The 20,622-nt window shown below is 36.5% G+C and overlaps 1 protein-coding gene across 2 annotated transcripts in view; it reads right to left on the minus strand.

The window, feature by feature from the left end:
- The window catches only part of mgat4b (alpha-1,3-mannosyl-glycoprotein 4-beta-N-acetylglucosaminyltransferase B), a 155,371-nt gene extending 140,613 nt beyond the window's left edge, over window positions 1–14,758 (minus strand). Inside the window, exon 1 of one of the 2 annotated variants that reach the window (XM_059516505.1) lies at window positions 14,422–14,731. In XM_059516505.1, coding sequence (XP_059372488.1) covers window positions 14,422–14,518 — 97 coding nt within the window. In that variant the 5' untranslated portion in view covers window positions 14,519–14,731. Of the gene's footprint in view, window positions 1–14,421 lie in introns of both variants that reach the window. The other variant, XM_059516504.1, reaches the window with a different exon arrangement.
- Between the last annotated feature and the right edge of the window lie 5,864 nt (window positions 14,759–20,622).

The following is a 20,622-nucleotide window of genomic DNA, read 5'->3' on the forward strand; positions in this document are numbered from 1 at the left end:
TCTAAATTCTCTCCATCATTGCTCTCTGCAGGGTATGAATATGGAAGAGAAAGGGTGATTTTGCACATGCAAAGTACACTGGCATATTGCCCTTTTAATGCTCTGACCCATAAACAGAACAATTCATCTGTGTCCCCGAATGAGCACAAAACCTTTCTTTCTCCAGTGTATAAGAATTGGTTAAAAAAAAAAAATAATAATGTTTTGTTATTATCGACCCTCATGGCTTTTTTTTCTCAGTGGAAAGCAAAAGGAGAATTTTTTAGGGAAAACATTTTTTTTCCATTCTAATCACAGTACAGTATATCACAGCTGTTAAATCACCCTCATGTCATTATTTTTTTCAAAATACAAATGAGAATATTTATAATATTCTTACATCATTTTTGTCCATCAACTGAAAGTCAGTGCAACCAAACTGAAAAGCTTTTACTTCACATTAAATATGCTCAAAGACAGTTAAGTTGGCAAGAACAAACCTCACTGGTTCTGGCGGATCAAGAACACATGGTTGAGCTTCCATTTACTATATTTGATGCGCTCAATGTGTGTGCATTGGCCTATGTTTGAATAAAAACTTAAATTTGTTCATCATACAAAACAATGGTGACAATCTTTTATTTTGACTAAACACTTTAAGAAAAAAATATTAATTCTATTGTATTATAGTGTCTACTGTTATTTATAATATATACAATAAATGATTCAACAGCTCCAGTCTCTCAATGATCTGATCACTGTGGTTAAAGTTAAAAGTTTTAAGTTTCTTTTTTTCTGTTGAACACAAAAGAAGATATTGAATAATGTGGTTAATTAAATATTATAAAACCGATAGTTCCGGTCCTTGATTCTGATTGGTTGAGCCACGTTCCAAGCTGTTGTAAATTACACTACAAACATAAACCTTTGTTTACTTCTGTTTGTTGCTCGGCAACCACTTTGTTGGAACCTTACTACAAATATGGAATAACCGTTTTATAAAAGCAATAAGCCCTGTGAAGCCGTGGTTTACAGTCAATTTGCATCATTCCAAACAACACCCCATAGCGGTTATAAATTCACTGTAAACCACAGCTTCTCCAGGCTTATTGCTTTAGTTTCTGATCCCCATTGACTTCCATAGCATTTTTTCCCTATTATGGAATCAACAGCTACCATCATCTGTATGGTTACCATCATTCTTCAAAATATTACCACCAGGACAAGACCACAGGAAACAGATGATTCTTCTGCACAATCTGACTTTGCTGCAGCCTGGAATTGAACTACTGGTTTCGTCTGGTCAGAGGAGAACTGGCCCCCCAACTGAGCCTGGTTTCTCCCAAGGTTTTTTTCTCCATTCTGTCACCGATGGAGTTTCGGTTCCTTGCCGCTGTCGCCTCTGGCTTGCTTAGTTGGGGTCACTTCATCTACAGCGATATTGTTGACTTTATTGCAAATAAATGCACAGACACTATTTAACTGAACAGAGATGACATCACTGAATTCAATGATGAACTGCCTTTAACTATCATTTTGCATTATTGACACACTGTTTTCCTAATGAATGTTGTTCAGTTGCTTTGACGCAATGTATTTTGTTTAAAGCGCTATATAAATAAAGGTGACTTGACTTGACTTCTTGTTTTGCATGGTTACTCCTTCTCAATGTTGCAGGATAGTGGATGTCTTGTAAACATTCACAAGACAGATTTGCTCCACAGTGAAAGAGAAGTAAACGTTAAACACACATGGGGCACACACACTTGCCTTTCTCCATATGGAAATCACAGGTAAAACATCAGTCACATTAATTATAAATGATGCCACCTGCTAACCTGTGTTCTCAATCCAGTCTCACTCTCTATGTGTGTGTGTGTGTGTGTGTGTGTGTGTGTGTGTGTGTGTGTGTGTGTGTGTGTGTGTGTGTGTGTGTGTGTGTGTGTGTGTGTGTGTGTTTGCAAGTGGGTGCTGTCAGAAGGGAGGGTGGCTTGCATAATGTAGCCTTTGGCAGAGTGCCACATCATATAATGAGTGAAAGAAATGGGCTACATGAGCTGCATCACCGGGGCTAAATTAAGAGAGACAAGACTGTTCCTGCCTACAGGCACATCCCCCGATACACACACACACACAGTGCATATGCCTGCACGGCTCATCGTGACGTCACAACACACAGATTTTGTGATACAGTGTCTCTTTGATTGAAACAGGTCAAAAAATATATAATAACCATAAGCAGCTTATCTCAACACACTACAATATCTAACCCAATTTTCATCAGAATTCTAGGTTTAGCATCTCCATCTTCATTGTTATATAGCATATTATAGTATTTCATAATACAGAAGTCAATCAGTTGTATATATTAGCAGTACATGGGCTGCTTTATGATATTATATGCTAAATATCACATTGGTATCATTGAAACTTTCATACTGACAGAGCACAAGTGCAAGATATAGGCCTATTTGAGTATTTGTATGTAATCCACAGGTTGTTCTAGAGAAAGCTATAGAAATATATTAACCTGGCCCATTATAATTGGTCAATATTTAGGTATTTTTTATCATTACTAGCATTGGCTTGTTCTAGCAACGCTGGCTTAATCATGTCAGTGTATCAGTTCCTGTATGTTCTGTGAATATTGTTTCTTTGTTTAGTGAATTTTAAGTAAAAAAAATAAATAAATTGTACAATAAGTGATTATATGCAATACTATTTAAAAGCTTTTAGAAATTAAAAAATAGAATTAGAACACAAATTAAGAAATTAATAATTATTTAGCAAGGATGCATTAAACTGATCAAAAAAAGTCACAGTAAAATACGTTACAAAAGATTTCTGTTTCAAATAAATGCTGTTCTTTCGAACATATGAATCAATTTCCACACAAATATTAATAATGAATAATTCATTCCTTACATTTTTACAGCACTAAATATGAAGGAATTTTCAACATTGATAATAATCAGAAATGTTTCTTGAGCAGCAAATCAGAATATTAGAATGATTTCTGAAGATCATGTGACACTGAAATGTAAAGCATAAGAGACATAAAAATAAAAAAAAGCTGACCACTATAGCAGTACAAACTACATAGAGACAATACGTTTATTTTTATATTCTAGAGGCTGCTCCAAACTGTCTGTCTGTAGCCAGGTAGAACTACTCTCTAAATCTAAACCTTCATTAGCATTCATAGCAAACTGATCAGTGCTTTTCAGAATTTGTGGCCTTGTGAATTAAATATTTAGATGGGCTTCAGTCAGCTGGATTGAGCACTGGCTCTCTTTTCAGCCAGGCCTCTATTGAGGGAGGGTTTCTAGTGGTCTAGAGTCACTCCAGCCCTAAATAATTCAAGTCTTTCCAAAGGTGCAAGACTCACACCAGAAGACACTCACACACACACAGTAAATCTGGACTGAGCACAAGCAATACCCACCATAACAATGAAACAAGTTTAGCACTCTAGTAAATAAAAAATAATCCCTGACAAGAAAATCAAATCAAGAGAATATTTTCTTTTTTGATCACTTATTGTGTTAATCTATTACTATAAAAGTGTACAAAGTAACTACTTTAAAGATAGCAGACCTTTAAACAAACTGCTCTTGCAGGCTGTCACATTGCTATTTTGTTTGTTACACTTACTCTGGCAACAGGATCGAGTCTTAAGCTCTTGGGGCCCCTGTATGGGGCCGCTACTATGACAAAAGTCTCTAAGCAACAGTGTGCAGTGAAAAGACAGCACACATTTAAAGTAGTAAACTTTAATGCATAACTTGACCTGTGTTTGTGCTCATTTTTGTGAGGAATAACAGCACAGTCGAGAATGAACACATAAAATAGACTTAAGGTCCTTGCACACTGAGCCCGAAATTTTGGCATGTGTTTTCTCATATTCGTCATCCCTTCCTATCAAACTGCTTGTTACAGATGTGACTACTCAGAAAATCAAACTTGATACCAATTTTTGAATTTATTTTTTAATGTCCAAAATGTCCAGACCAGGATATCAGAGATGGAAGAGTTGTTTTTTTGGCTCCAAGCATGATGGCAGATTTCATGTTGACATATACCCCTCCAACACTTAGGCATCAACTAAATCTATTGAAACACTCCAAACAGGCTGATAAGCAGCTGAAGAACATATCCTGGCTGTGAATAATGTAAACGGCTTTCATCAAATCACCGTCTCTCATTTAAGTTCAGCCTTTTTTGGCTGGACTGATACACATGGATAACAGAGCAGCACCCAGAGGATATTACACAATATTACATAACAAATTAACATGAGTGAAAACTCACGCCAGCACACAATCGTGCTGAGACAAGCTTTGACATGCACTTCAACATGTTTCCTTTAACACTCTAAGCTTTGCTTGTGCCTTGATAAATTCAATTGATAAAGAGTACAATCTATGCCCCTCCTCCACTGAAATAATGACTCCTGCGAGATACGGCTAGTTAAAATAAGGGCCCTATGAAATCAATTTGACTACTGTCATGGATTCCCATTCATATTTTTCAAAATGGGGGATATTTAAGGCCTAAAAAGTATTTTATACAAGGTTGCAAAAGTAGGTGGAAATGTTTGGCTAACACACTGCAAGCATGTGATCCAGCTGTACATAATCACTGTGCATTACTATAAAATGAACATAGTTACAGTATGATGTTGCTGTTCATCTTACTATAGCTTGAGGACTGTGTACTATTCTGCTTAAAAAACTAATTCTGGCAAATATGTAAATGACAAATGTCATTTTATCATATCACTTATTTAATGTTTGATTTGAAGGACAGTTATAAATAACCACCATATCTCTGTATGGTTTCAGTTCAATTGAATATAAGAACTAACCCAAAAAATAGACTAATATATAGCAAAAAAAAAAAAAAAAACTAACTGAACCCTACATCTCTTATCAGAATTTGAGACACAATCTGTATTTGAAAAGTTTGGTTCCAAAACTAAATAAATCCATTTTGATTAATTGGAGTAAAAATGTGTTTTCTTTACCAAGAAAGTGGCAAGATGGAAAACACTATTTTCTGTTTCAAACTTTCTCATAGAATATTTAGGTTATAATAACATAAAAAATTCAAATCCAGATTTTGATTTTCAAAGATTTATTATTTAAAAAAAATATTTTTCTCCCCAAAATGCGATAAATCCATTACACGTTTTTTTTTCTCCTCCATTAAATCAATATAAAAGTAATTTTTCATACTGAAACTGTTGAAAATACACAACATAGTAAGTTGATCCACATATGACAGGCTCTGAACAGGTCAATACTAATCTTATATACAGGCACTAAACTAAAAATACATTCATTAGTCATCACTGCCAACATGAATTCAACAGGTCAATGTTAATGCTATAAATTAATGAGGCCTACAACAATAAAATAAAATTTCATCATGAACAAACATGAACAATATCACATTAAACCACAGATTCCAAGTTCCTAAATGACATTTCCCTAACATTCAATTTCCAAAAGTGCATTAATCTTTCTTTAGTTGACTAGTGCTATGCACTGTATAAAAATAAAAAAATAAAACATAAATGGCATTAATAAAAACACTTACACTGGCTAGCTACACAATATCGCACCCCTAATCAAATGCAACTCATCTGCGATTATAAACGCTATATTGCATAACTTGTCAGTGATGTATGGCTCTGTGTATTAAATGCCCCTCCATCTGAAAGCTCGCGATGGAGATTTATCACAGAACTGGCTTTACTGACGAGATGTGCATGACAATGCGATTTATCATGCAGCCCTAAGTTTGTTTGTTGATCACAAAGTACAAAATAGATGAGGAAAACTAAGATGCCGGGTATGGCTGTGCGATATGGACAAAAAAAAACTCACAATTTTTTTTTTAAATTTTGCGATTTCAATTTTAATCACGATTTTGACACATACAGACATGCTTTACAGTCAAAAATACATTCAGTATAAATTTTAAACATATTTCCAAAAGAAAACCAATGAGAGCTTTATCAAAAAGTTGTAACATGTCTCTAGAACATACATAAGTTCCCTGCCCTTCCCTGCCTGTGGGTGTCGCTGTTGGACAGTGTTTTCTCTACTTCCTGTTGGCCTTCTGTAACTAATCGTAGCTCCGTGTAGCTGTTTTTATTTTATTTTTTCTCTAGAATCTCTATCTTACTATCACTCTCTGTTTTTTAAAGTGGTAAAATATAACTTAATTCACACTATATTTCTGATATTATCGATCAATCTCATCAGATTAACTTTGATCGTTCACTTTTATTTTATATCTGTGAGTGCAGTACACCTGCAAAGCGTTAGCACTCGTTAGCTCGTCATTAGCGTTTTCATTCGAACCTATCGCTGTTTTCTTTTCTCCTCTCCTCTCTCTCGCTTCAGTTTTTCACAAGTTCATCAAACAACTGTTTTAAGAATATTTCATCAAGCACGGTGAGTAATGGCTTCTCCTGCTATTGTTATTTGCACCTCTTGCCACATGTACAGTTTATCTATCTCTGTCGCTGATGAGGGATTCACATGTGATAAATGCAGGGAAATAGTTAGGCTGACAGAGAAGATTTCAGAATTAGAGACACACATCCAAACCTTAATTGAGGACAGTAAGAATGTTAGGGCTCTAGATACGGCTTTGGATGCGTCTAGCTCAGGGATTCCTGTACATTGTTCGGTTCCGGAAACAGAGCCCCTGCAGCAAGGCAAATGGGTGACGGTAAGGCAGCGTAGTCGTGGTAGTCGTGGGTCATAACACCGCTCTTCTGTTCCGATCAAAACATTAAACAGGTTCTCCCCACTCAGTGATGCACCCACTGAGAAACCTGATGAAAGTGCTCTAGTTATTGGTGATTCTATCGTACGTAGCGTGAATATAGAGACACCAGCCACCATAGTCAAATGTTTACCGGGAGCCAGAGCGCCTGACATCTTGGCAAATATAAAAGTGCTGGCTAATGCTAAACGTAAATACAGTAAGATTGTTATTCATGCCGGCGCTAATGATGTTCGACTTCGCCAGTCGGAGATCACTAAAAATAACATTAAAGAGGTGTGTGAACTTGCAAGCACGATGTCAGACACTGTAATATGCTCTGGTCCCCTCCCTGCTTACCGTGGTGATGAGATGCATAGCAGACTGTCATCACTCAATGGCTGGATGTCTAAGTGGTGCCCACAGAATAACATAGGTTTCATAGACAATTGGACGAGCTTTTGGGGCAGACCTGACCTGTTTAAAAGAAATGGTCTTCATCCCTCCTGGGGTGGCGCCACTCTTCTCTCTAGAAATATGGCAAATAGTCTTAGTGTTTATACTTGACTAACTGGGGCCCAGGTCAGGAAGCAGACAGACTGGCTAAACCGACCGTCTGCTAGCCGCCTCCCGTCACAGAGGTCAGTTAATTCTCAGCACATAGAGACTTTTTCACCTAGATATCACACTATAGAGACTGTGTCTGTTCCCCGAACTAGAAAATACAAAAAACGTCCAAACCAAGTTAAGATTAACAATTTAATTGAGGTTCAACAAATAAAAAACAGAAGCAATATGGATAAACAAATGATAAAGCTTGGATTATTGAATATCAGATCCCTTTCTACGAAAACACTTTTTGTAAATAATATGATCACTGATCATAAAATAGATGTACTCTGTTTGACAGAAACCTGGCTAAAACCTGATGATTACATTATTTTAAATGAGTCCACCCCCCAAGATTACTGTTATAAACATGAGCCGCGTCTAAAAGGCAAAGGTGGAGGTGTTGCTTCAATTTATAACAACGTTTTCAGGATTTCTCAGAGAGCAGGCTTCAAGTATAACTCGTTTGAAGCAATGGTACTTCATATAACATTATCCAGAGAAACGAATGTTAATGATAAATCCCGTTATGTTTGTACTGGCTACTGTATACAGGCCACCAGTGCACCATACAGACTTTATTAAAGAGTTTGGTGACTTTACATTCGAGTTAGTTCTGGCTGCAGATAAGGTTTTAATAGTTGGTGATTTTAATATCTATGTTGATAATGAAAAAGATGCATTGGGATCAGCATTTATAGACATTCTGAACTCTATTGGGGTTAGACAACACGTTTCAGGACCTACTCATTGTCGAAATCATACTCTAGATTTAATACGGTCACATGGAATTCATGTTGATAGTGTTAAAATTATGCAGCCAAGTGATGATATCTCAGACCATTATTTAGTTCTGTGCAAACTTCATATAGCCAAAATTGTAAATTCTACTTCTTGTTACAAGTACGGAAGAACCATCACTTCTACCACAAAAGACTGCTTTTTAAGTTATCTTCCTGATGTATCCAAATTCCTTAGCATATCCAAAACCGCATACAACAAATTGATGATGTAACAGAAACTATGGACTCTCTCTTTTTTAGCACTTTAAATAAAGTTGCTCCTTTACGCTTAAGGAAGGTTAAGGAAAACAGTTTGACACCATGGTATAATGAGCATACTCGCACCCTAAAGAGAGCAGCCCGAAAAATGGAGCGCAGCTGGAGGAAAACCAAACTAGAGGTATTTCGTATTGCTTGGCGGGAAATTAACCTATCCTACAGAAAAGCATTAAAAACTGCTAGATCTGATTACTTTTCTTCTCTTTTAGAAGAAAACAAACATAACCCCAGGTATTTATTCAATACAGTGGCTAAATTAACGAAAAATAAAGCCTCAACAAGTGTTGACATTTCCCAACACCACAGCAGTAATGACTTTATGAACTACTTTACTTCTAAAATCGATACTATTAGAGATAAAATTGCAACCATTCAGCCATCAGCTACAGTATCGCATCAGACAGTGCACTATAGACCCCCTAAAGGAACAGTTCCACTCATTCTCTACTATAGGAGAGGAAGAATTGTATAAACTTGTTAAATCATCTAAACCAACAACATGTATGTTAGACCCTATACCATCTAAGCTCCTAAAAGAGGTGCTTCCAGAAGTCATAGATCCTCTTCTGACTATTATTAATTCCTCATTGTCATTAGGATATGTCCCCAAAACCTTTAAACTGGCTGTTATTAAGCCTCTCATCAAAAAACCACAACTTGACCCCAAAGAACTAGTTAATTATAGACCAATCTCGAATCTCCCTTTTCTGTCCAAGATACTAGAAAAGGTGGTATCCTCACAATTATATTCCTTCTTAGAGAAAAATGGTATATGTGAGGATTTCCAGTCAGGATTTAGACCGTATCATAGTACTGAGACTGCTCTCCTTAGAGTTACAAATGATCTGCTCTTATCATCTGATCGTGGGTGTATCTCTCTATTAGTTTTATTGGATCTTAGTGCTGCGTTTGACACAATTGACCACAACATTCTTTTTCATAGACTTGAACAATTTGTTGGCATCAGTGGAAGTGCATTAGCATGGTTTAAATCGTACTTATATGACCGCCATCAGTTCGTAGCAGTGAATGAAGATGTATCATATCGATCACAAGTGCAGTATGGAGTACCTCAAGGCTCAGTACTAGGGCCGCTGCTCTTCACGCTTTATATGTTACCCTTGGGAGATATCATCAGGAAACATGGTGTTAGCTTTCACTGTTATGCTGATGATACTCAGCTCTATATTTCTTCGCGGCCTGGTGAAACACACCAATTTGAAAAACTAATGGAATGCATAGTCGATATAAAAAACTGGATGACGAGTAATTTCTTACTGCTAAATTCTGAAAAAACAGAGGTGTTAATTATAGGACCTAAAAACTCTGCTTGTAATAACCTAGAACACTGTCTAAGACTTGATGGTTGCTCTGTCAATTCTCCGTCATCAGTTAGGAACTTAGGTGTGCTAATCTTTCCTTAGAGAGCCACGTTTCTAGCATTTAGAAAAACTGCATTTTTCCATCTCAAAAATATATCTAAATTACAGCCTATGCTCTCAATGTCAAATGCAGAAATGTTTATCCATGCATTTATGACCTCAAGGTTAGATTATTGTAATGCTTTATTGGGTGGTTGTTCTGCACGCTTAGTAAACAAACTACAGCTAGTCCAAAATGCAGCAGCAAGAGTGCTTTCTAGAACCAGGAAGTATGACCATATTAGCCCGGTCCTGTCAACACTGCACTGGCTCCCTATCAAACATCGTATAGATTTAAAAATATTGCTTATTACCTATAAAGCCCTGAATGGTCTAGCACCTCAGTATTTGAATGAGCTCCTTTTACATTATAATCCTCTACGTCCGCTACGTTCTCAAAACTCAGGCAATTTGATAATACCTAGAATATCAAAATCAACTGCGGGCGGCAGATCCTTTTCCTATTTGGCGCCCAAACTCTGGAATAACCTACCTAACATTGTTCGGGAGGCAGACACACTCTTGCAGTTTAAATCTAGATTAAAGACCCATCTCTTTAACCTGGCTTACACATAACATACTGATATGCTTTTAATATCCAAATCCATTATAGGATTTTTAGGCTGCATTAATTAGGTAAACCGGAACCGGAAACACTTCCCATAACACCCTATGTACTTGCTACATCATTAGAAGAATGTCATCTACGCTAATATTTGTCTGTTTCTCTCTTATTCCGAGGTCACCGTAGCCACCAGATCCGGTCTGTATCCAGATCAGAGGGTCACTGCAGTCACCCGGATCCAGTACGTATCCAGACCAGATGGTGGATAAGCACCTAGAAAGGATCTCTATTGCCCTGAAAGACAGCGGAGACCAGGACAACTAGAGCCCCAGATACAGATCCCCTGTAAAGACCTTGTCTCAGAGGAGCACCAGGACAAGACCACAGGAATCAGATTATTCTTCTGCACAATCTGACTTTGCTGTAGTCTGGAATTGAACTACTGGTTTCGTCTGGTCAGAGGAGAACTGGCCCCCCACCTGAGCCTGGTTTCTCCCAAGGTTTTTTTCTCCATTCTGTCACTGATGGAGTTTCGGTTCCTTGCCGCTGTCGCCTCTGGCTTGCTTAGTTGGGGTCACTTCATCTACAGCGATATCGTTGACTTGATTGCAAATAAATGCACAGACACTATTTAACTGAACAGAGATGACATCACTGAATTCAATGATGAACTGCCTTTAACTATCATTTTGCATTATTGACACTGTTTTCCTAATGAATGTTGTTCAGTTGCTTTGACGCAATGTATTCGTCAAAATAATCAAAATAATCACTAAGTAAAGATTTCAAACAAAATGTCTAGACATATGGCAAAAAATAATAATAATAAAAAGATAAAATAAAACCCGTGTTCAGGGATTTATTTATTTACTGTAGTGGTGCCTCAGGTGTTATATGTTTTGACCAATATATTTATTGCCCAAGGTTCAAACGTACTCTGTATACAGTAAGTTATGTGTACACGGTTCAGAAGCAGCAACGAGAGCGCATTATTGTAAGGCGAAAGCATAGGCGAAAGACTTTCTTTGCTCTGTTAACAAAACCAGATGCACATGCTCAGATCATATTAAATCTTTTTGCACCTTTCTATTTATAACCTTTTCTGTCCTCATCTTTTTACTGCATGCAGTGTGAGCGTTCTGATCCATTAACATGGGCCTACGCATCACAGACAGAGTGTGTGAACCTGGAGTTAGGCATATGCCCAACATGTTCTGTTCTCGCGCTCCACTTAGGTGCGCTGCATCCTGATTGGTTCAGTTAACATACTGCAGGAGGCCGGGGCCACGGAAAATCGTGCTATAAAGCGATTTAGAAATCATGCACACTCAAATCGCGATTTTATTTAGATTTCGATTAATCGCACAGCCCTAATGCCAGGTGTATTCAAAGCGCTGCCATTACTGTCTAGAGTGCATGGAATGGTGCTCTGTGATTGGTTGTTACCGTTTACAGTGAGTGGAATGGTGCGCTGTGATTGGTTTAGCGGATATATCGCATTCTGCAGCGAAAGGAGACTGGCGATTGTTGCATTTTGGAAAAATATGGAAGAAAACATGACCTAACAACTCGGTGGATTTTGTATTTTGCGTAAAATAAAAAATTTACTTTAATATCGACCAGATACTATACTAATTTTGGTGAAAACTCAAAAAAAAAAAAGAAGCCATTTTTATTGTTTTGGAACCAAACTCTTCATTTGCAGAAAGTAACAATGGCAGAGAAACTAGAATTTCAGTAGCAACTAAAGCCTTGGACAAACTGGTAAATTAAATCTCCCAAGACCTACAATGTCTCTAGTTACTCGTCCAGTTTTTTCCTCAAAAGACTAAATCAATACAAGGTTGCTCAGATTCCCTGCCTCATCTCTGCTGGGAGGATTCTGGGTAACCGGGGAGTATCACGAAGATATCACCTCAGCTTAAGCTGGAATGAACAGCAATGTGATACCTGCTGGGCTTCACTCCTTTAGTGAGCAACCGAGAGAAAGAAAAGAGCCTAAACAAGAAGTAAATGGGAAAGATCAAGAGGTCAAGCCAGATCTTTATCTCCTTCAGGATGCAGATAATAAGAGCTTTCTCTCCATCTCTTTGGAAGAGCTTTCACCTGGAGCGACCGTACAGATCTCCTACTGTCACTCTCTCACTAGTAGTCAATTGAACCTCTTCATAAATACTCATAAATAGTCCACAGAATAATCTTATCACTTACTCTCCTTCATGTACTCCAAGCATGTACAGATTTCTCTCCTCCACTGAACAAAAAAATGTCTGGGTCAACTATCTCCCTTTGTGAGGCTTGAAATATTCTGGTGTGAGATTTCTACTACAAAGGCATGCAATTATAAAGGGTAAATGATGCCTCTCTTGATCTGCCTGTGTCAGAGTGTGTTGAACAGGCATGTCTGGACAGGTACAAGAGGTTTGTGTTCTTTACGCTCTAGTTTGGTTGTGGATGTCTTAATGGTATGTAAGTGTGTGTGTGTGTGTACATGCAAGCGTGTTTTTTCTGTTCTACAAATGCCAATTTGGGGGGGGGGGGTTTAGCCTACTTCATTCCCTTTATTCATCTTGCCCATTAAAAAAAATTAGCTATTCCACCTTTGCAAATAAAAAAATTAAAAAAAACGTTACAAACAAAATAAAGCCTATTTTTACAACCATGGTGCTTTTTAATTTTTTTTTTTTTTGTATTCATAAAAAAAAACATTTTAATTGTGATTAAACGTTTACCCTTCTATTTTCATCTTTTTATGAAAATCATCTTGTGAGGACGCAATGTTGTTTTGTTATTACATAAAATCAGCAATAAATAAATTCAAAACAAATACTATAAGTTTTTATATATATATATATATATATATATATATATATATATATATATATATATACATATATATACATATATATACATATATATACACACATATATATATATATATATATATATGTATATATATATCAAGTTTTGTGTGGGTTTCCACAGAAGTAAATAACAAGAAACATCTAAAACACACTAAACGTGAAAAATATTTGGCAACAGAATAAGATGATTAGCATCTTCAGATGAGTTGAGCAAGGGCAGATGTTTACAATGACAAGAGCACAGGAAGTTATAAGCAAAACAAAAGTTGTGATGGAGTGAGAAACTAGGAAAATTCGTGCTTTTTTCATACCTGCTCTAATAGAGTCTGCACTCGCATATTAAAAAAGCTCATTGTGTTATGTGCACAGAGGTGCAACCATGAGGCTTAATTAATGAATATGGATTGAGAGCAAACGCAGGCATATATAGATAGAGCTTGATGTAATTAGGATTTAAAACTGGGAGCAAGTGGATAAGGCCAACTGAGCAATTTTAGGTAATGCGTTACACAAACATCATACCCATTTCTCTTTCACATACTTTCTGCAAGTTATAAGCTGCCCTCTAAAGAACCTCATGAGATATCAATCACCAAGATGTAAGCAGGATACAATCCATCACATTCAAACAAGAAAGCAAATACCAAGATTTAAATCTAGCCTATCTATCCTGCTTCATCATACCAACTACATCCAAACACGTTCAGCATCAGAAGATTGTTACAAGCATGCTCAGAACCACACAGGAGCCTTCAAGCACCCAGCAAGCCATGGCTGCATTCGAAACATTTGCTAGAAAAAAATAAAATAAAAATGGTTGAAATAGCATCAGATAAGGGGTTTAATGGTTATTTGGGTAGATATGCTTCTAAATTGCAAACGTTGCCTTTGTATTTGAGTGAACATCAGCAGGCCTCTTTGATAGTTTGAGGGGAAGTTGAAGACAGAAAAGCACAGACAAGCCAAGCAGCAGCAGCAGCGTTGCATTGAACAGCTGCTCAGTGATCTGCAAGCTCCGGCGCTTCAGTATCGCATTTGAATGCATGACAGAATGCAAGAGAAGCATTTGGTTTCCACGCATGATGCGCTCCGTTCAGACAAAGAGAGAGAGAGAGAGAGAGAGAGTAAAAACAGGCTCTTACCTTTGGAATTGTTGAACGCGGTGTACCAGGATAATGATATAAGCCCACATAACCCGAATAGTGAGACTGTTAGGAAGGTGCCATTTCTGAGCCTCATCTCCGGGTGCGCGCCGGTATCATGTCCGAACCGAACCGTGAGCTCGAGCGCGTCTGGCGTGCGTTAATGACAGCGCGCGCACATGAGAGAGGAGAGGGAGGCGAGAATGCTACAGACTGTGTACTGTACAGGCAGATGCCGTTTATACGGGAGAGGGTGTGTGTGTGTGTGTGTGTGTGTGAGAGAGAGAGAGAGAGAGAGAGAGAAGAGCGTGTGTGTGTGTTTCGCGGTGTTTTGTTGGACTGGCTCGTGCAGGCGGTGCAGCTGCTCCTCCGCGCGGTCAAAAAACAAAACACGCTCTATATTTCTGCACAGTGGCACGCTGTAGTAGACTTGTGTTTTATATAATATCCCATAAAGCATACATTGTTTGAAGTCACGTGCTTTGCTGTAACACCATGTTTAAGGGTGCAGCCTGTAAAAGATTATACACAGAAAATATAGATATTAATGACAGGTTTGTAAATTCATGTAAACATTATGTACATGTTAAAATACGCTTTTGTGGGCTATTGCCATGTACATAATGTTTACATGAATTTATAGTGTGAAAAAAATCTCTAACCTCTTATTATTACTTAGCCTACCTTTTCTGTTTATAATCTTTAACCATAACACTGCAATACTAGGCCTAATTAAATGCCTAAAGCTAAAAATAATCAAACTTTCAAAAGAATGAATTACATTTTTAGAAGATCATTACCTTTTAACTACTCTTCACACTGCCCCCCTTGATTTCCATAAGTGCCTCAATTAAAAAAAAAATCAATAATCAATATTGTAGTCAACATTGTGCCAGAATATTTCTTTGTATACACACACATTGTCCTAAATACATTTTACAAATAAAATACATTTTATATTTACATTGAATTTTTTTTTTTAAATGGCAGTGAGGAAATATAAGTAAAAATGTAGAAATAATTTTTGGGTATACACACACACACATGTGTGTGTGTGTGTGTGTGTGTGTGTGTCTGGGTGGAAGGGAGGGAGGGAGTTTTTCGTATATTTATATATACAGTTGTGCTCATAAGTTTACATACACCTTGCAGAATAGGCAAATATGTTAATACTTAACAAAATGAGCTCATGAAAATTGCATGCTATTGTTTATTTGATAATGTCCTGAATAAGCCATTTCACATTACATATGTTTATTTACAGGTGAATCTCAATAAATTAGAATGTCGTGGAAAAGTTCATTTATTTCAGTAATTTAACTCATATTGTGAAACTTGTATTAAATAAATTCAGTGCACACAGACTGAAGTAGTTTAAGTCTTTGGTTCTTTTAATTGTGATGATTTTGGCTCACATTTAACAAAAACCCACCAATTTACAAATTAGAATACTTCATAAGACCAATAAAAAACATATTCAGTAATTGTTGTCCTTCTGGAAAGTATGTTCATTTACTGTACACATACTCAATACTTGGTAGGGCCTCCTTTTGCTTTAATTACTGCCTCAATCCGGTGTGGCATGGAGGTGATCAGTTTGTGGCACTGCTGAGGTGGTACTGAACCCCAGGTTTCTTTGACAGTGGCCTACAGCTCATCTGCATTGTTTGGTCTCTTGTTTCTCATCTTCCTCTTGACAATAGCCCACAGATTCTCTCTGTGGTTCAGGTCTGGTGAGTTCGCTGGCCAGTCAAGCACACCAACACCATGGTCATTTAACCAACTTTTGGCAGTGTGGGCAGGTGCCAAATTCTGCTGGAAAATGAAATCAGCATCTTCAAAAAGCTGGTCAGCAGAAGGAAGCATGTGCAGTGACTTTGGTTTTCAAAAAACACAATGGACCAACACCAGCAGGTGACATTGCACCCCAAATCATCACAGACTGTGAAAACTTAACACTGGACTTCAAGCAGCTTGGGCTATGAGCTTCTCCACCCTTCCTCCAGACTCTAGGACCTTGATTTCCAAATTAAATGCAAAACTTGCTTTCATCTGAAAACGACAGTCCAGTTCTTCTTCTCCTTAGCACAGGTAAGACACCTCTGATGTTGTCTGTGGTTGACACATCTGTGCGTGGTGGCTCTTGATGCCTTGAATTTAAAGATCAGGGTAAATGTAACTTATTTTGTCTTATGAGGAACATGTAACTATCTTTTGTAGCCTCTGAAGGGCAGTAAAATACTAAATGAAAATATATATATTCATATAAAATAAGAAAAAAGTTCTCCATTCTGTTCAAAAGTTTTCATGCAACGTCCTTTTCCCAAGATAACAGCTCTGAGTTTCCTGTTTTCTCCTATAATGCCTGAAGAGTTTGGAGAACACCTGACAAGAGATCAGAGACCCTTGCTTCATCCAGAATCTCTCCAGATCCTTCAGATTCACAGCTCCTTCTCCTTCTCCAGCTGTGATCCCTGGAGAGTCTTTGGCCACTCAAACTCTTCATCACTGTGCATTAGGACCATACAGACACAACGTCCTCTTCCAGGCAGATTTAACATCTTTAGTTGAATGGAACTTCTTAATAATTGCCCTGATGATGGGGATTTTCAATGCTTTCGCTCTTTTCTTACAGCTACTTTCTATTTTGTGAAGCTGAAGTTTTACTCCTTGTGATGGATGATTAAGGGAATTTGGCTTTTGTGTTCCTCATTTTTATAATCTTGTGAAACAGAAAGTCATAGATTTTTTCTTCATCATGTGATTTTCTCTCCACTTTCAATTGTTTAACTTCAATGAAAGGTTAGAATTTTTGTGGATTTTTTGAATGTAAGATCTAAAAGGTCAACGATGCAGATTTATTTTCAAGGCTGTCTTTGCTAATATATTGCCAATATTAATATGAATAATATTACCTCTCGTGTCCCCATGATGATGGAAATCAGGAGTGAGGTGTGGAGGCACTTCATTACACTTCTGGTGTTTTTTTTTTTTAGCTTATAGGTAACAAAAAGTAATGCAAAGTTAACACAATCCATTACTTTCCATAGAACACAGTTGGTTAACATTCATGGAGTAACACAATACTGTAATGCAATTACTTTTAAAAAGTAACTCTCCCTAAAACTGATAGTAAATAATACACGGATAAATAATCATTGTTTAAGATACACATTGGATGGATGGACAGACAAATGCTTATCTAAAAGTGTACATGGCACTATTGAAGACAGATGAGAATATCTGTTTAATACAGGATCAGTTAATATCCAGTTATGCCGCACTCGTGCCTGTAGATAATTAATCACATCTCTGTGATGTTTCAGCCAGTCATCGTTTCATCTAAAGCTCTCGAGATGAATCAGGCCTCTGATTGCCCAGTTTCATCTCTTCTAGCGCTTTGACTTGAAGTTCTGCCAAACAGTTCATCTTTGAGTGGCCAGCTTCATTCTGGAGAGTGTTCTGCCAATATGCACAGTGCATATTAACGAAGAAAAAGCAGTTTCTGTGCAGGTGCTAATCATTGGTTTGTTGAAACTTGTGAAACTCTCTGGAGAACCTCTAGGGATATTTCTAAAATGCCTGTTCCTAGAGAAACCTACAAAATGGGCCCAAATATTCTGGCAGGTACTTAAGACTGTCAGTGTCTCTCTCTTGCAGTAAACACATTAACAAAAACATTTTGCAGCTCTTGAAATATTGATTTATGTTACTTGAGTAGGCTACACAAAAACATATTTAAGGCCCCATCGGAAGATGCCTTTGAGAGGATTTCCAGAGTGTTAGTGTGGCAGCAATCTGATGAAATAAAATGGTGCCTCAGGAATACATTATCAGTATACTGTATTACCAACCATTAACATAATTACTGTCATTTAAGTAAAATTTACTTTAAACGGTTTACGTTTATTTAAAACACTCCAAACAGCTTTCATAACAGCTTACTTTATAGTTCAAACTCTCCAATCAAACCTGTATTTAAGATGCATTTATAGTTAGTTTATTTTCTGGACCACTCCTACAGTAAATAAACAATATTGTGCTGGCATGCAGACAATAGCGCCATCTAGCCACTATTGTGAGTCCTAGCAGCAGATAGCGTTTGATCCTGTGTGAAATATGATTAAGCACTGTAATGTGGGTTACACTTCTTTGACCCCTGTTAAAACACACGAATAAATAAATTAAAAAAACCTGGCAATAAATGAACAATTATTAGATTAATTTTTATTTAAACACATAGGCTAATTAAAAGCAGGAATCTATATTTAATATAGTTCACCAATTAAACATTAAATAAGAGAACATCTAAGAGTGTCTCTAACTGATAGGGTCTGTGTATTTAAGTCATGGGCTGTTTGCTCAGTCGAATATGCACTTATTATCAGCGCTATGGGATGTGGGCATGTAAACAAAGGAAAGCACGTGACGCGCGTGAGTCAGAATCAGCTGACAGAGTCACGCCCCGCGCCTCCAGAATGACTGCATTCTTTCCGCGCTCTTTCTCTTCTGGAGGCTTCTAGAATAAAGAGTCCGGAGAAGGTTTTAAGGGAGAGGTCACAAACTTCTGACATCATATGGCTCCACCAAAAAACAGAGTTGACATGTCAAATTCAAAACAGGGTTAAATGGAGGCTGAAATTGAAGTTTGCTTATATTGATTAATATTAATAGATTCAAAGATAAAGCCCAAATAATAGTAATAATAGTAGTAGGCAGTATTCTAAAATAAAATATCAATTCATTTGTATTCTTTAATCATAAACGTAGGCTAATAGTTTAATGATGTGTGACTATGTTGAATATGTAATGTGAATATGTTGATTGTGTACACACACACACACACACACACACACACATTTAAATTGTTACATACGGTATGTTTTTTTGCATTAAGTTTAAAGATTGTTCAGTAAGCTTCATACAGTATAGGCCTATAATTTCCTTTTTGTGTTTTTTAAGGAACAAATATTGAAAGGTCGACTGCTAACCCTCATTCATGATGACACGGTATATTTATATTTTATTTATTATTATTATTATTAACAAGTATTCTTCTTTTTAGTAGTAGTAGTATTAAATATTAAATAAAAAAATATAAAATGTCATTTATAATTATAAAAAATAAATGACAATTAATACATAAATATGATCTGTGAATAATTATAAATATAAATATTTAATATTAATAACGTGTCTAGTATTGTTGTATATATACAACTATACAAAATAGATTTCTTAAGTTTGTATACATGATTATGAAATGATGGTGGAGAATACTTAATGAATTTTTAAGCTTAAAGTTTGTTAAAGTTTACAAAATGTGTTTTTTCAGGGAGCAAAGTTCAATATGTATCTGCTAACCCTCATTCATGATGACACAGTATATTTATATTTTATTATTTATTATTAATAATAGCAATTATTCTTATTATTATTGGTAGTAGTAAAATATGAAATAAAAATTAATACAATTTACTTTAATTATAAGTATAAATGTTTATATTCTTTATCAGTCCACATTTCTAGTATTGTGGTATATATACAACTATACAACATATATACTGTATATATATATATATATCTTAAGTTTTTATACATGATTACGAAATGATAGATACTACTTCTTACTACTTAAGTTTGTTCTGTACAGTGTACAAAATGTGTGTGTTTTTTTTCTCAGGGAGTCAAGTTCAATATGCGTCTGCTAGCCCTCATTCATGATGACTCAGCACTTTATTTAGCCAGCAGCTGTAGTAGAAATACAATACCCTCACATCATCAATTTCAGACTTATGTGGGTTAGTAGAGCGTGTATAATCGATTTCCAGACATCATGCTCACAGTTACTGACTCAGTTGTAGTAAAACAAAGATTCAATCAAAATAATGCACACACATATTTAAATAAATGCATACATGTATATAAACACCTATACCATTTAAATAAATACATACATAAATGGATGTAGAAAAAAAAACTTGTACCATTGTTATATTGTTGTATAGCAGAAGCAAGAAAGACTGTGACATTCCCTGCCTCAGAATGAGCAAGCTAGCCTCAAGAAATGTAGCTACCATTTGTAAAAAAAAATAATTACAGAATCACATTGACATTGTCAATATTATTAAACGTTTATTGTTGTTGTTTGGGCCTTGGTGACACTGCTGTCGGAATTTCCCCTCACAAAATGCCAGGTCA

Source organism: Carassius carassius, chromosome 29, assembly GCF_963082965.1.
Source record: "Carassius carassius chromosome 29, fCarCar2.1, whole genome shotgun sequence".
Taxonomy (NCBI): Eukaryota; Metazoa; Chordata; class Actinopteri; order Cypriniformes; family Cyprinidae; genus Carassius; species Carassius carassius.